We start from the raw sequence: 15,475 nt of genomic DNA, 5'->3' as shown, positions 1-15,475 counted from the left end.
GACACCAGCAATCAACCCTATCATGCATGTATATGCATGTAGAAAATGATCAAGGTAGACTCCAAAAACTAACTGAAAAATATAGGAAAAATGGAACATTTAGGCTTAAGTAATCGTAGGTTTTGGGTTTTCCCTCCTATTTCAACTAGAACAAAATGGAACATTACCAATGAGGTAACAGAAACCTGAATTTTGCATGTCCAGTAGAAAAGAAAAAAAAAAGCCTTATCACATTTGAAAAAACATGGATCATTTAAAACAGAAAACAGTAATGTAGAGCACAGAAAGGATAAAATTTTCAAGCTTCTCAAGAACACACTGAATCCCGAGCTGTTGTGTGGTACTCACTCTTTCTTGATGTCTCTTCACTCGGTACTGTTTGAGCTGTTCTTCTAGCCGTCTTCTTGCTTGAAGTCTTATTTGTTCTTCTTTCTCCAATGGGAGTGAAGACTCTACTGAGCCTGTAAGTGAAAGGTAGCTTTACAGTCAAAGAGAAAACACCAACACTGGTAAATCTGATGCAAGAGGAAAAAGCCCCTTCTACCATCAGCAACATGCTTCATGCTTAAGCAAGGAACGCAAGGAAAGCCCATTGGCATGCAAGTCAGAATACCTCTTCTAATATACCCTTATATAAGCACTGATAAAGCCTGTGTATTTCCATTGCTCTGTTTGCAAATGCTAGTAGTTCCTAATGTAGATCCTCCACATATATATGACAAGAGATTATACAGCACAAACAAAACTACTGTTGTCATTTAATCTCACCTGTCTTGCACTTCTGACAATACTAAAATTATAAAACTAAGCAAGACCTACTCAGTCCACGCATTCCCAACAGGTCAGAGAAAGATATTTCCTAGACACATTTTCTTTCGTTTTGTTAACTCACATTAAATCTTTCCAATAATAATAAGGCTTTTTAAAACATTATTTCAGAAAACTTCTGCAGCATCAGACACCTTAACATAAATGCTTCCCCCTTCACTCCCCCCTTCATTACTTAGCTTAAAATCACCTTGTTCAGCTGTTCTTTTTTTTCTTTTTTAATGTCACTTGTTACTCCTAATAGTCAAAAAGATTAGAATAGCTTCAGCCCCAGAAAGCATAAATTCCCCTCCAGCATAAGAACAATTTTTAAGTGGTAAGGCATGTGCCTTAGCTGCGGCAGAGGGTGATTTACGGAAAGAAAATGAATTGTAGTTCAAAGTAAAAGTTTACTGCAAAAACGAAGTTTAGTCCAAGCTTAAAATCATGTTATAGGATTCTAGAGCCAGGCTCAGAGTTAAAAGCTTTATGCAGCAAGAGAAAGCAGGGGCGCCACCGTAAACAGATGCTTACACAATTCAGTTTCTTGCATGGGAAGACTTAGTTTGAGAGACTGCAAAGCTTCTTTTCTAAGAACTATGCCCTCAGCACTAGTTCCCTGAGACTTCTTTAGGCTGTCATGGAAACCAGTCACACCTGGGGACGACTCTTGACTCTGCATACTGCTGGTGGGGTCAAAAGATTCAGGAGAGTCAGGGAAGAGCGACTCTGGCCCATTCTGGCAGGCATCCACTGTGCTGTTTATCTCCAGACTTCCATCTTCATTTGGCACTTCATTGATCTTAATACTGGTAGCTGGAAAAGAAAGTTTTGCTGAGCTATACTTTAAGCCACCCCATTTATCTTCACACCTCTCCACAAATCCAATGCTACCATTATTGCCTTTAGACTGTAAGAATATGGAAATTGCTAATGACAGCAACCACCCAGAGGTCTTTTATAAAGGACTGTTGATCCTTCATTTAAAAAGATCTGAACAAGTACCTTTCATTTGCTTTACTACGTTGCCTTCAAGCAGGACCTCCAAAGTGATCATAAAATCAGAACCTCACACAGGTTTTTAAATCTTGTTAGGTTTAGAAGCATGAAACACCAAGTGTAAGTAACATGATCTGTGTCACACTGAGTGGCAACCGACTGCAAATAAGGCTCAGCAACCGCTGAATGATTCAGCTATTTGGTATGCTGCTGGGCGCTGGGGAGAAAGCTTCCACCATCCTGACTTCCAGCCTGGGACAAGCAGCTTCTCCATTTTAAACGGAGTTTAAATTTTTGCAAACAGAATGTCTTCATCAAAAGTACAGTAGCTAAGCTCACATGTATCAAAATAATAAATATATCAATTAAAAGGCAATTCAAGAACCATTTTAATACCAATTTTATCCCCACTTACTAATATGGGATTTTCCTTCTCCATTAGGAAAAATGCATCTTCAAAACCAGTTTAAAACTTCACAGAACTTCTTACACATTTCTACTTCACTCAGTTGGGGACTACTTACATTTATGAAACTACTGTTGCAACAAAACTATGTATGTAACTTTAAATGCATTATTATAGAACTCAAATGAGCAAGGTACTGAAATAGCCACTCTCTTTCTGTTCATTCCCATACCAAGTATCACTGGAATAAATGGATGTCATTGGAATAATATGGGAGATTTCATAATTTTTTCATCAAAATATTTCAAAATATTTAACATTTATGATCAAAAATATTTGAAAGCGGAAAAATCAAGCTTCCTCTTTCTATTTCTGCCTCTTCTCAGAGCTACAGACTTGAATAAGTGGTTTGGTTTTTTTAAAAATCTGCTCAAATATGTGAGGGTAAAGGAAAAAAAAAAAAAAAAAAATCAAACAAACCAGAACTGAGAAACAGATCCTCCCAAAACTAAGTGTTTCTAAGATTTATATGCAGAAATAACTCTATAGCCAGGAAGCTGATTACAGTGAGTCAATAAAACTTTCATTATTGATTTCGACCAGTCTATTAACATATCGCTATTAAACTTTTCCTCCCCATATAATGAATCACTACAAAATTCTGAAAGCAAAATAATTCAAAAATAATGCTATTATCATTCATGTATGTGGAGAACATTGAAGTGCACCCTGAAATTAAATAAGCCATATGGGAAAACATTACAGATAATCTTAATTTTTTTCCCTTATTGTTACTGAAGAAAGAAAAAGGTTTCCTTTTAAGTGCAGTCAAATTTCACTTCAGAGTAATTTAAAGAGGAAAAGATAAATTTCCACCTCTAATCATTTGTTCGCACCTCTGCAGCGCATCCTCTCTTAAACCAGCACAGATATTTGTACAGTGAACCAGCTCAGAGGAAACTGAATAAGGAAACTGAATGTGGGTAAAAATAAAAAGTTTTCAGCTGCAGGTTGCCAAAACCTATCAGCTCTCTAACATTTGAATTAAAACACTTTTGAGTATCTTATTTGTCACGTAGAGAACATTTTCAGGCCATTTTAATCTGAATCAGTTCTCTGATTTAGTCCACCATGTGGTCACAAAGACACTTGCAGGCACAATGGAAGGAACGAGTGTAACAAGGATGCAAAGGAAGACAAGAGGACAGGACTGCCTTTTTAATGGCTAACCAAAGTCAGAGTTTAAGGCACTTTAAAACTGAAAGATTGTCAAAACCAAATTTAAAATAGATGTCAGTGCTAAGGATAGCCACAAAAAGCCAAAAGAAGATACCTTGCATATTCAGAAATATTGTTTCTGCCCATCTTTCAGAAATTGCAGCTATTACCTCATCGGGTTTATACTTTATTTACATTTTCATCTTCACAACTGTGAGTGGCATACATATACAAAACAGATGCTGGAGCAAAATTCTGGAGGAATGGTTTCCTGGCAACTTCCTGAGGTCATGAGACATTCAGAATCTAAACGCTGCCTTGAACTAAAGTAATTTGATAGCAGTACTGTCAATTCAACAGTGGTCTTTTTAGAACAGTGGGGGAGGAGATACAATTACATTGAAAACAGTAGAAAGACACACAACCTATTTGTAAGCCACAATTCGATTGTTTGGACTATGTCCAACACAGGAGAAGACAGGAACGTGTGATCTCTAACTTCATAAAAGATGAATGAATCATCATATAACTACACTCCGCCAGTCTGCTAACGGGCAGTGTAAGAAATGCAAATAAAGTCTCGGGCCTCCACCTTCCTGCCCATGACAAGATGACAAATCTGTGGTAGGAGAGGAGGGTGGAAGGGCTAACAACTTCATCACATGATCACGTGATTTTACATAAGGAACCTCTGTACTTTTGTGTATCTACGCAGCTGGAGCATATACACCCCCCCTCCACCCATTTACCAACATATCCTTATATACCAACATATATTCAGATACGTGTAGTGGAAATATGGAGATTTCCATTCAATACAAGGAAGATTTTCCCAATGAAAGCAGTTAAATACTGGAATGGGTAGAGAGGCTGTTGAACTTCACTTGCTGGAGATTTTCAGAATTCAAAAGGACTAGGCCCTGAGCAACCCGATCTAGCTTCAAAACTAGGTCTGCTCTGTGCATGGGGTTGGACTAGATGACCCACAGAGGTCCCTTTCAAGTTAAGTCTGATTCAATAATCTGTCCAGATCAGTGTTCTCTTTTCTTGTAAATAGCTGTATGATTATTTTATTATAGAGCTTGTCTACATATAAAAGTTATTTCGAGATAATTTGGAGAGTACATGCCAGCACCTCTCTTACATGAATGGAAGTTTAGAGAGATATTTTAAATACATTTTGGTATTTGTCTAACCAATTTATTAGGAAAATAAAGTACTCCAGTCATGAACTTACTCCATAACAATAACTCAGAACTTCTAGAGAATTTCAGATATATCCTCTTGGAAACACTATCAGAAGACAGAGTAACACCCTGAATAATACATACTCAACTGACTGCCAATAGTACTTAAATTAATAGTTTGGTTTTGTCTTGAAAGAGTAAGTTTTAAAACAAAATACGGTTTTCCCATACATAGAGCCATAGCCTTCACCAAACTTGCTTAAAACTGCTGTACAAGAAATTCCTGACCTCAAGGAATAAAGTCCTTCAGCACCACCTGAACAACAAAACAGATAGTTATAGAGAAGCCTGGGTAAAACTAAGAGATTATTTGGTGCATATGAAGTAACTTACTGTTAATTTCATCTGTTGTTACTGGCAAATCTGACTTGGTTTTACAATCCGAAAGATCTTCAGAGCTGCTAGGAGCCCCATTACTGCTTCTGTTCTCCAAGTAAACGCCCTGCTGGACTGACGAGGAGTTCATGGTAAAAACAATCCAGATCCGTGGAAACTTTTTATTCTGAATAATTTTCCAACAAGTGAACTACCAAGTCCTGTTTCTCTCCATCAGCAACAACAGCATCAAGATGTTACATAGGAGCGCAGTTCTCTGCTTTACAGCTGTTGGTATGCAGCAGGCAGCTGATAATTCCAGGAGATCATGAAAACAGCTCACAGCTGAAGTTGTAATCACCAAGAAGCTGCATCCTCTAGAAACAAAATGTGGTAAATTTACAAACATTTCTTAGAGCTTTGAAAACACGAGTTAAAAAGAAAGTAGTGTTCACAGATTACCCACCATCCCAACTTCACACACAGAGCCAGGACATGGGGGTAACAACAGAGACAATGAAGTTCAACCAAGTATCCAGCTTTCGTGATTACGAAGTGATCTGTTTAACAGCTTTTTTTATAATCACCTTTTTTTTTTTTTTTTAGTAACACAGATGGACCAGCATAATGATGCAATAAGATAATATTAAACAAGACAACTGATTTAAGATCACCATCCCTTTTAATGGAAATGCCTCTCTGACCTCTGCTTTAGTAAGGGAGCCAGTATTCACAGTAGCATTTTGCTCTGTAAATTACAATCTGGACTTTCATACCATGTTTCATTTCAAGAACCTACTCACATTTAAGTTTCAAAAACTTTAGTTAGAATGCAGTATGGAATTCAGATTTAATTCTTTTTAAATTAAATTACATCATTACTGTACACTTGTCTGCAGAGAAACAAGTATGTATCACTGTACAGAGCCTGAACTACTAATTACAGCACACATTGGCAGTCAGAACGTGGCCTGGGCTGCAGTTCAACACTGCCTTCTCCTGTGGCGAGTCAAGAGAAGGCTTTCCAGACACTGTTTATAGAATTCGCAAACAATTCTCCAGACACTCATATCTTACCTTTGGGTACTGACCCAGCCAATCTGACAGAAGCTGTTGTACAGTCACTTCAAGTATTTAAATTTTGTTCAAATAGTAACTGACAGCTCAATGCAGATTACAACATGTTATGGTTCCTATTTACTAAAGAAACATAAGAAATCCCCAGTTAGAAAAAAAGGGGGTGTTGTAGGGAGAATGTCAAGAATATTTTAATTGCATTTTTACATGAACACAAGCATTTTGAGCAGCATTCCTTCCATATCTCCAGAGTACTTGTGTAACTTACTCTACCAAACTGCCCTGGTCACCCAGCAACACAGCCAGTCATCTCCAAAATGTTACTGAAGCTGCTAACTGCTCAGGATACACAGGACTAGACAATTATGTAGGTGACCCTTTAGTAGGTGAGCTGTGAAGGAGCCATAAACCTGGAGTGCATTTCTAAAAGAAAAACCTCTACCAAACAGAGAGATTAATACCTTCACTGTGATTTGTTACTGATTTTGAAAGCTTTTCTGTCTAATATAGCTTATAATAAAACTTCTGGAAGAACAGCCGTTGTGTGGCAAATAGATACTGCATCACAAGCCACAAAGAAGAATTGCAGACAAAAGGCAAGCACAATTTATACTGCTTACACCGTGGCAAAATCCAGCCAACGTTAGATGGTTTGTTATGCTCGTCGTAAAAGAGCTTTTAGTGAGAAAGTGACGACAAACGGCTTTCTCCTGTACAACCCACGCCCAAATATTAGAGGTTAAGTGTATTTTGGCTTGAGAGCATCCCGTGCCTTTTGTGTTGAGCACAGGCAAACACACACGCAGACGCGAGCACGCCACGGGAACCCAGCAGTAACCTCACAGGGAGAGGAGCTGTACCAAAACAACCGATTTTGCTTCAAACACTGATAACCAGGAGGGCAACGGAGCCCGGCCCCAGGCTGGGGGCGCCGCCCGGCGAGACACGGCCGCGGGGTCCCGGGCAGGGTCCGGGGGCCCTCTGCGTGGCGCCGGCAGAGGCAGCCGGAGCCCCGGGGCCGCAGCCCGCGGAGCCGGGCCGGGCCGGGCCGAGCCGGGCGGCTCCCCGCACCCCGGCAGGCCGCAGGGAGGGCGGGCAGCCCCGAGCGCGGTCCCCCGGCTCGAAGCAGCGCCCGGCCGCCCCCAGCCATCCCCCCGCGGCGGGCGCCGCGCCTCAGCCGCCCCCGCCGCCACCCTGCCCGGCAAGCCCCCCACAGACCTGGAGCCGCCCGCCCGACGCCCGGCTCCTACCCGAGACGTGGCGCTGCCTCCTCCGGGAAGGGGCGGGCGCAGCGGTGCGACGCCGTCCGCCCTCCCCCGCCAGCCGGGCGCCGCCGCCGCCGCCGCTGAGGGCCGGGCTCGGCCCGGCGCGGCCCCCTCCGCCCTCGCGCCTCAAGGCCGGCAGCCGCCGTAGCCTGGGGCGGCTGAGACCCCCGGGCCGGCTGGAGGGGCGGCGGCTTTTCCAGCCGGACTCTTCCGGGAGCGGGGGAAGGGGGAGCGGCTCTCCTGGCCGCGGCCCCCGCCGCCGGGAGCGGGCTGCCCTCCGCGCCAGCCCGGGGCCCTGCCGCGGGGGCCGGCAGGAGCGGCGAGGCCTTGTCTCCTCGAGGGGAGCCCGCAGCGGGGCAGGGCCGGGCCAGCCGGGGGGGTCTTACGGTGCACGGCCCCGAGACCGGCAAACGACTTACATAAATTCAAATTAAATCTCTGTATAAAAGCAATGCGCCCCTCGCAGCCTTCGTTATCTGGATCATTCCCGTTCCTGCATCAGTGTCACTGTTTACTGGACTGGAATCGGGAGTTCAATAACATGTCCTGTTAATGTCATGTATCCAGCATTCCTGATGGCCCTTTTCACATGAATCAATCCTTAAAGTTTTCAGCACCTTTCTGGCATTGGGCATCCCAGAAATCCTCTGGGGTACTGCAAACTGGTGCATCAGGGTGGTATTTCACAAAACTCTTCCCTCCTACAGTTATGTTGGTGGTTTTTGCTTTTCAAGGTTTTTTCCATTAGTATAGCAGCTTTTCTCGTTACATCAGAATTACCTGGGGGTTTCTGGAGGGTTTATTGGTTGGGTAGATTTTACTCCTAACCTCGCTAGAGTGTCTGTGTGGACTGGAGTGTTGTTTAGTAAATGGGTATGGAAAACCAGACACCTCTCTGAAAGGTCACATCACTGCCCGCCTCCCTCCCTGTTCAGAAAACGCTGAACATTTTTATGTTCATAATAAAAACACCTTCTAACATCATATTGTCACCCTAAATATAATTGCCAGGTAAACATACTTAGTCAGCTTTTCCAGGCATTCCTCCTTTCTTTCACCAGTCTGTCCAAATTATCCTTAATATGAACATGAACCCACAGAGCTGTTTCTCTGGGGAGACGTGAGACTGTTTAATGAGTCAGGAAGATAGTTAAGCCCAAACCATCATTGAGTCTAAATTGTTTAAATTGCAAACCTGCTAACCAAGCTCCTGAAGGATTGCTAATGACAGTGACTGGGTGTTTTCTTGTGCACATTATGCAGAGGTAGCCCTCGAGGCATGATTTGGAAGAGAATATAAGTTTACAAACTAATTCAGGAAGAGGACTGTTTGCAAGTGGAAATGCAGGCATGCATGGATCTGAGAGAGGCTAACAAGCCCGATAATTAGAGATAAGGACTAAATGAGCTTGATCAAGAAGGACTGCTAGTGTGTGCCTCAGCCCAATCTTCTTAGAGACTCTACGGAATGAAACGCCTTTTACTGCTCACAAATTCACAAACGCAGTCTCAGTGAGGGATTTGCACCAATTATGTCAAAGAACCATATCTGGATGCAGAGAACAGCAGCCTCCTGCTGTTTTGCTGCCTGTGCCAGCTGCCTGTACAAGCAGGCAGTCCCGGGCTATGGCTCAGTACCAATGTGAACTGAAGTTTGGCCTTTTTGGCTGGTTTCACATGATCAGCACTGAGCTTGTAAACCATATGTGGGGTTTGTATGGGTGAAGGAGAGCTGGGTGAAAGGGACATTAACAGAATGAGCCTTTGCTGAGATTTGAGAGGAATCCCCCAGAACTTGCATGTATGAATGAGTGTTTCAAATGATTTAGTAGTGACCTTTGTTGGATACTCTTCCACAGAAGATGTCAAAGACAATATGGTGAGGAAGACTCTGCCTAATCTTTGTTCAATCTGTTGCTTTGATTTTTTTTTTCAAAATGTAAAAAGTTGTCCTTTTACTTCCCACAGAGAATTCAAATTAAGAACTGTAGAGTCACTAATGTAGCTGTTCAGTTGGAGTATTTGTCTATGTTCGCTTCTTGACTTTGATCTCATCACTCTGGGACAATTTATTACTTGGGTAAAGCTCCAAAGTATCTCTTTTTTACTTATTAGTCTGCCACATGGCACCAAGGCCTTCAGCTACAAGAATAACCACTTGTTTAGAGACTGCTGCCCAAGCGTGGCACAAAGGTGCCGCAGGCTTCAACAGGCTGCCTGAACGAGAAAGAGAATCCTTCATTCTGAAAGATAACTATCATCAGTAACATAGGTTTTAGCACAACAGGGGAATGTCGTGGTATTTGTTTAAAAAGCCAGAAAAATTGTCAGGCACTAACACAAACAAGACCTTTAGGTGCAGGGATTCCTGTAAATTTGCAGAAGACTTTTTTGTGTAAACTGAAGCCTGTCTTCAGCAGAGAAAGAGCCCATGGCTTATCCAGAAGTCTATTCAAGTTCTTCTTGCAGAGCACTCTTTTATTCTTCCAATATAAAAATCAGAAGGTACAACAACGAGTCCCTTAACCGCAGCCAGCCGCAGCATTCTTTCATGCTTCAACAAGGCTGCATGCAGGAGCTGTCCTGCCGCCTTCCCTCCAAGTAAGCTCTCTCAGACCTTAATAGGAATTGTCTTTTTTGGGAACCCACAGAGCCTTGCCCCTAGAAGGGGAAGGCAAATTTATTCATCTTTGCTCTGACCAAAATAAAAAGGCATATAATGCCAAATTAGAGCTGAGCTAACAATTAAAATTAACAGAGAATGACAGACCATTTGCAGAGTTACCTATCCACCAGAGGATTTTTGAAACTTGCTCTGTGTCTGGGAATTGCACTAGTGAAAGAGGGAGATTCAGGGAGAGAAAGGCTCCATACTCTGCAAAAGCAGAGGGTGGCACTCTCTGCACAGCACAAAGCCCATGCATGCTGCTTTCCAGTTACAGCTATTATGGGTACAGACATGTTTTCCTAAATATTTCCTTAGCAAAGATCTTGTTCTCTAACCATTGACAACACTATGTTCCAATTCTCTGTGCTTATTGCATGTTTTTTTGCTTACATATTTCTATTATTTGGTGTCACTCAGTCTGCAAAAACTTCATTAAAAAAGAAACCTGTACTAACCACATATAAATAGCTCTTATTACTGGCAGACTGCAATCAGGCTCAGGCATCCAGCTCTTCCCTCACAGCCACTGAGCAAAAAAATAATATTGTATTAAATACAGACTGTGGAACTATAATTCAGGTCTTCAGAAATGTGGTTTGTTAAAGATTGCCTTAATATTTTCTTTATATATTTTGTTTACTTATAAATTTTATTTATATATATGAAACATTTATTCAGCATTCTACCTAAGCAATTTTTAGCCTGTCTTTTTTAGCATAGGTAGGTATTTAAAGTGTTACTTTCCTGTCCCATTTCTATAAACAGGGGAGACACTCAGATCTAACTGTGGCATGTCTGATGTAACAACGTAGCTCAGAATGGATTTAATCAACCTCTACTCTACATAAGTGAAGGCTGGGAAAGCATAAAAAGCCATGTTGTATAACCAGAAGGTTTGCAGATGAGAACCCTTGAGTACAGAGAATATACTAATATTTAAGGCCTTGTTGCGGAAAGTATCTTGCCAATGCCCTCCTCCTGTTTAAAGCTGGATTCAGTTTGGTCACACCAGCTGTTTTGAAAAACAGAAACTGCTAAGAGTTGCATTAATTTCTGTGGGACATTCCACTATAGTCTCCCTGGGTGAGAAATGTTAGTTTTGGTATCAAAATTGCTTAAATATTTAAGGAAATTCATTCAGGAAGGCCTCTTTCCATGTATCAGTGTGTGTGAGAGAGTGGATGGAAATTAGTGGGGTTTGGTGGTTTTAAGTTTAGCTTTCCCACAATAAATGATTTTGCTGCCAGCCTGGAAGCAGTAAGTTTCTACTTTTTTCTTTTCTTTTTTTTTTTTTTTTTTTCCCTGGAAATGACTTTAGCAGCCTGGGGCTACTGGTTAAGAAAGTGCTGCCATTACACACACAAGTCCTACCCACTAACTTCATAAATGTCACCATTTCACTGAAATGTAGTGCTTGCTTCAGCATTTCAACAGCCCTCAAAATGGCACGGTACAGAAGGTAAGATGGGCCAATCCTCAGAAGGACTTGCTAAGAGAGCGTGGAAATCTTGACTTTTTCAACAGGGAAATTGCAACTGCATGTTCTCAATGCAGAAAACAGAACATTTACTTTCTTAAAGATGTTGGAAGAGGCTTGGCCTTGTCTGTTCAAGGATGTGCATTGTTGCACCTCCATCTCCCCTTCCCAATGCATGGTGGGGATGGGGCACAACACGGATGTGGGCTGTGTGGCAACTGTGTGAGACATGGAGCTGTACAGATTGTCAGACAGGACATAAAGAGTAGGCAGGAAGCAAAGTCCCTTTTACCCTTCTGTCCTTTCTTGATCCTTCCAGTAAATCTATGACTGGTCTACCCCCAGCTGCCTTGCATGGCTGTCTAATGGTCAGCTGGGCCAGACACCGTGGGAAGCCAGCTCAGCAGCAAGATGGTCCCTGGGAGGGGCATTAGAAGCCCTGTTTCAGGCTCAGTGCACCACTTGCAAGCCTGGCTTCATGGCTTTTACCCTCAGTGGGCAGTTAGACAACTTTTGGACCTCATCTTCCATGCTGCCTGGCATGGGAAGTTGTCCATTCCCAGATGAAGTCACACTGCCTGCTCACAGAGGGAACTCATAATATTCATAAAAACTACAGTTTGAAAAGGTCACCAATCTGAGCTGGAAATACTTCAGAGCAGACTGCTGTAAGTTTGATCCTTAATTCTAGATGTTAAATCATTGCTAAGCCATAGTGATGAAGTGTTGTGTGGACAGGTCCTGCTAGCAGAGGGATGCTGAGATAAGGGAAAAAAGACGTATTGACAGAATTTGCTAGGCCAAGAATGGAGTAAATGCAAACATAAGAAATCCGTATACATTTGTGTCTGTGCTACATGCTCAGGGTCTACAGCTTGGAACAGCAGCATAGCCCTCACTGCAGCCGCTTTGCCTCGAAAGGATTACGGGTGCCTGCACTCAGATGACCCTTGGAAAGGAATCCAAGTAACAGGGATGTAAGATCCTTAAAAAGAGAGCTGCATTGCTAGACTCGGGCATGTTCTCTCTCTTTCATTTAGATATTTTTGTATTATTAATCCAGCCCTGTCCCAGTGAAGAAAAAAATCACTTTTTAAATACCCTTTTCTGCCAGCTAGTCCTTGACTTAGGTCCTCAACAACTGTGCATTAACGTAAGGAAACAGCAGATGGAATCTCTGTATCTACTTCTGTCACACTGAGCCTTGTGTAGAAAAAAAAAAAAAAAAAAGGTAGATTTCTTGTTTCAGGGATTTTTCAAAGCTTGACATATATTTATGGTGATATCGCCCTGAGATTTAACTGTGAGTGTTAAGAAAAACAATGCACCACAGCGCTATGCTACAGAGACCAGACTGCCCTTCAGGCAGAAGTGTTCTGCTTGGAAAAATCCCTTCCTTCTCAAAAAACTCTCCTGCCAGTGATGCCAAGCGTCCTGGGTTATGTGTTTATTCAGAATAGATATAATGTACTTATATATACTTTTTAATTTGACAGGTAACTCAGAGGAGTATTACCCAGCAGGAGCAAAATGTAAATTTGAACATGAGCAATCACAGTGAATAAGTGACAAGGTCATAGCCTACGAACACCATTTACACAGATTTTGCCCTGAAAAGAGAACAGTGAAATAAGAATTGCCCACACAAAGAATTATTTACATCTTCTGCCTTCAGTGCAAGAAATATAAACAAGCCAATTAAGCTATCAAGATATTCCTTATGTGCCCTTCCATCAAAGGTCTATTTCTGCATTAGCAAATGCAAATTCCCCAGGGAGGCAGTATGGTCCAAGAGGGCAGCGAGCAGTCGGAGTCCTGTCCCTGATTTCCTCTCAGCCTTGGGCTAATCATGTTGTTACTTTTTCTAGGTGTCCCCAGTTTGTACAATAAAGAATAACAGACAGCTTCATCTCACAAGCACTGCAAGGATTACATGGGTATCTGTGTCAGCCCTTTGGGAGTCAAGCATTATTTTCTATAGACAGGACATCAAACCCAGAGCGTAGGTGAATAGCCCTGGCTTACACAAGCTCAGTATCAGCACGGATTCAATGTGAGACTGCTGCCTTAGTGCTTGTGCCCAGCCTCTCCCTCTTTCATTACAAAGTGTAAATTCAAGATATTACTTCTGATTTATACAATTAAATGACAATATAGAAAGTCAAATACAAAGTACATTCATGCATTTATGGAAAAAAAAATGGTTTTCTTTGACAGTAGTTCTCCAACTTCATGCTTATTATATGCACACACTTGGACACCAGCTGAAGGTATTAACCCAGGTTTTTTCCATTGATTACATTGTTCTCTGAAAACCAGGTTAATCTCTGCTCTTTGAGAGAGAGGAATTCAGGAACTGGGATGCCAGCGCAGCACAACAGCCTGGCTAGTCCATTGTCCCTTTTCCAGTAGTGGCCAGCGCAAGAATTTTTTGGGAAAGGTGTAAGAAACCCCACAACAACCTGTCGCTTGGCAGATCCCGCTCCCACGCCAGACGGAGCTGGATCTGTGAGGGCTCCTTGTACTACTTACTGTGAGGGGGTACAAAAAAAGCAGATCCAAGTATAAAACTGCAGTATTTTATCAAATACTTTTCCTTTAAAAATAGATTATTGCAACTCTTCTTACAGAATAGAAGAATTTACTGCAGCTAGCAATTTATGCTTGTGGCCACCTGCAAGGACAGAGTAATTTTTGGTTGTTGGTGACTGTGAGGCTGCCCGACACTCCTTGCAGTGTGTGATGTGACTTGATGGGGTACAGGAGAGGGTCTCACCTGGAAAACCAGAAAGCTGCCTCAGAAACAAGGAGCGTCCCCTGCCCTCCAGTGGCCTCCAGAAAGGTTAAATGGCTGTTGTACCCTGACTGCTAGTTTTTGTGCAGCTCCTTCTCTTTGGGCTCCCCAGGATGCCTGGGAATATTCCTCTCCTGTCCTTTGCTTCGTGCTCTGATGAAGCTGGGGTGATTTTTCCTCCTAGAAAAGACCAGAGCCCTTTTCCTGTTTCCCATTTCTCTGATAATTCACTCCCCCCCCTCCCCCCCCCCCCCCCGGGATCCAGGCTCTGGCAGGAGACCAGAGCACCGGCCGGGTACGCTGCCCTCGCCAGTGCCAGGACACCAGCCCCTCCATCTCCCCACCTCACAGCAGGAGAAACTTTTTCCGCTCAAGCGGGCGGCCCGGAGGTGCTGAGCTGCCTCCGACCGCGGCGGTTCCCGAGCCCGGAGAGGCTACAGACCCGGGGCACCCCGCTCTGCCCCTGCTTGCGGCGGGGAGGGGGGGGCTCGGGCCGGGCACCCCCGCGGCGCCCGGCCCGCTCCCCGCCGAGCTCCGCGCCGCAGGTGACCCCCCGGGGGAGGGCAGGGGCCGGGAGCGGCCGGGGGAGGGGGCGAGGGGCGGGGAGGCCGGACTCGGGGGGTCGCTGTCAGCGGCGCCCGCTCGGGGCACGGCTCGGCAGCGCAAAGCTCCGCTCGGCTCGGCGCGGCACGGCTCGGCACGGCGCAGCGCTTCGCGCCATGGGCCGGAGCTTCCCCGGCGCGGGGCTCGTCCTGGCGGCGGCCGCGGCGTTCTGCCTCGGCGGGGCGGGAGGCAAGGTAACCCCCTGCGGCACCGGGCGGCCCCCGCCCGCCCCCGCCGGCACCGGCAAACCCGGCGGGGAGGGGGTGCCCCGGGGGCTTCGGCGTGCGTGGGGAGGAGGGGGAGGCACCGGGAGTCCCGGGACGCGGGATGCGGCAGAGCTGCCGGCAGTCCCGGGCCGAGGGGTGCAGCGGCGCTCCCGGGAGGAAGGATGCGCCGCGGGTCCCGGGGGGAGGGATGCAGCGGGGCTGCCCGCGGCCCCGGCCCAGCCGGCGGCGGGGTCCGGGTGCGCCGCTTTGGGGCTGGCCGGTGGCCCGCCTCGGAGCCCGAAAGGCACCGGGAGGCACGATGCTGCGGGAGCCTGTCTCGGGATCCCCCTTCGATACAGCCAGCCCCGAAATCCGGTGCAAGAGCCGTGGAAA

The 15,475-nt window shown here is 44.6% G+C and overlaps 2 protein-coding genes across 6 annotated transcripts in view; one reads left to right on the top strand and one right to left on the bottom strand.

The window, feature by feature from the left end:
- Positions 1-7,444, bottom strand: part of GOLGA3 (golgin A3) — a 29,358-nt gene extending 21,914 nt beyond the window's left edge. Inside the window, exons 1-5 of one of the 4 annotated variants that reach the window (XM_042805387.1) lie at positions 7,288-7,319; positions 6,070-6,192; positions 5,011-5,369; positions 1,342-1,623; positions 349-461 (exon numbers count right to left, since the gene is read on the bottom strand). In XM_042805387.1, the coding sequence (XP_042661321.1) occupies positions 349-461; positions 1,342-1,623; positions 5,011-5,143 (528 nt within the window). In that variant the 5' untranslated portion in view covers positions 5,144-5,369; positions 6,070-6,192; positions 7,288-7,319. Of the gene's footprint in view, positions 1-348; positions 462-1,341; positions 1,624-5,010; positions 5,370-6,069; positions 6,193-7,287 lie in introns of all 4 variants that reach the window. The other 3 variants (XM_042805388.1, XM_042805386.1, XM_042805389.1) reach the window with 3 other exon arrangements.
- A 7,449-nt stretch (positions 7,445-14,893) lies between these two features.
- The window catches only part of LOC104363839, a 34,521-nt gene continuing 33,939 nt past the window's right edge, over positions 14,894-15,475 (top strand). For both annotated transcript variants that reach the window (XM_042805147.1, XM_042805146.1), the window contains exon 1: positions 14,894-15,070. In XM_042805147.1, coding sequence (XP_042661081.1) covers positions 14,993-15,070 — 78 coding nt within the window. In that variant the 5' untranslated portion in view covers positions 14,894-14,992. The remainder of the gene's footprint in view (positions 15,071-15,475) is intronic.

The sequence above is a fragment of the Tyto alba genome, unplaced genomic scaffold, assembly GCF_018691265.1.
Source record: "Tyto alba isolate M040663 unplaced genomic scaffold, T.alba_DEE_v4.0 Super-Scaffold_44, whole genome shotgun sequence".
Lineage (NCBI taxonomy): Eukaryota > Metazoa > Chordata > Aves > Strigiformes > Tytonidae > Tyto > Tyto alba.
The sequence above is the reverse complement of the archived record's forward strand: the minus strand, read 5'-3'. Positions and strand labels throughout refer to the sequence as shown.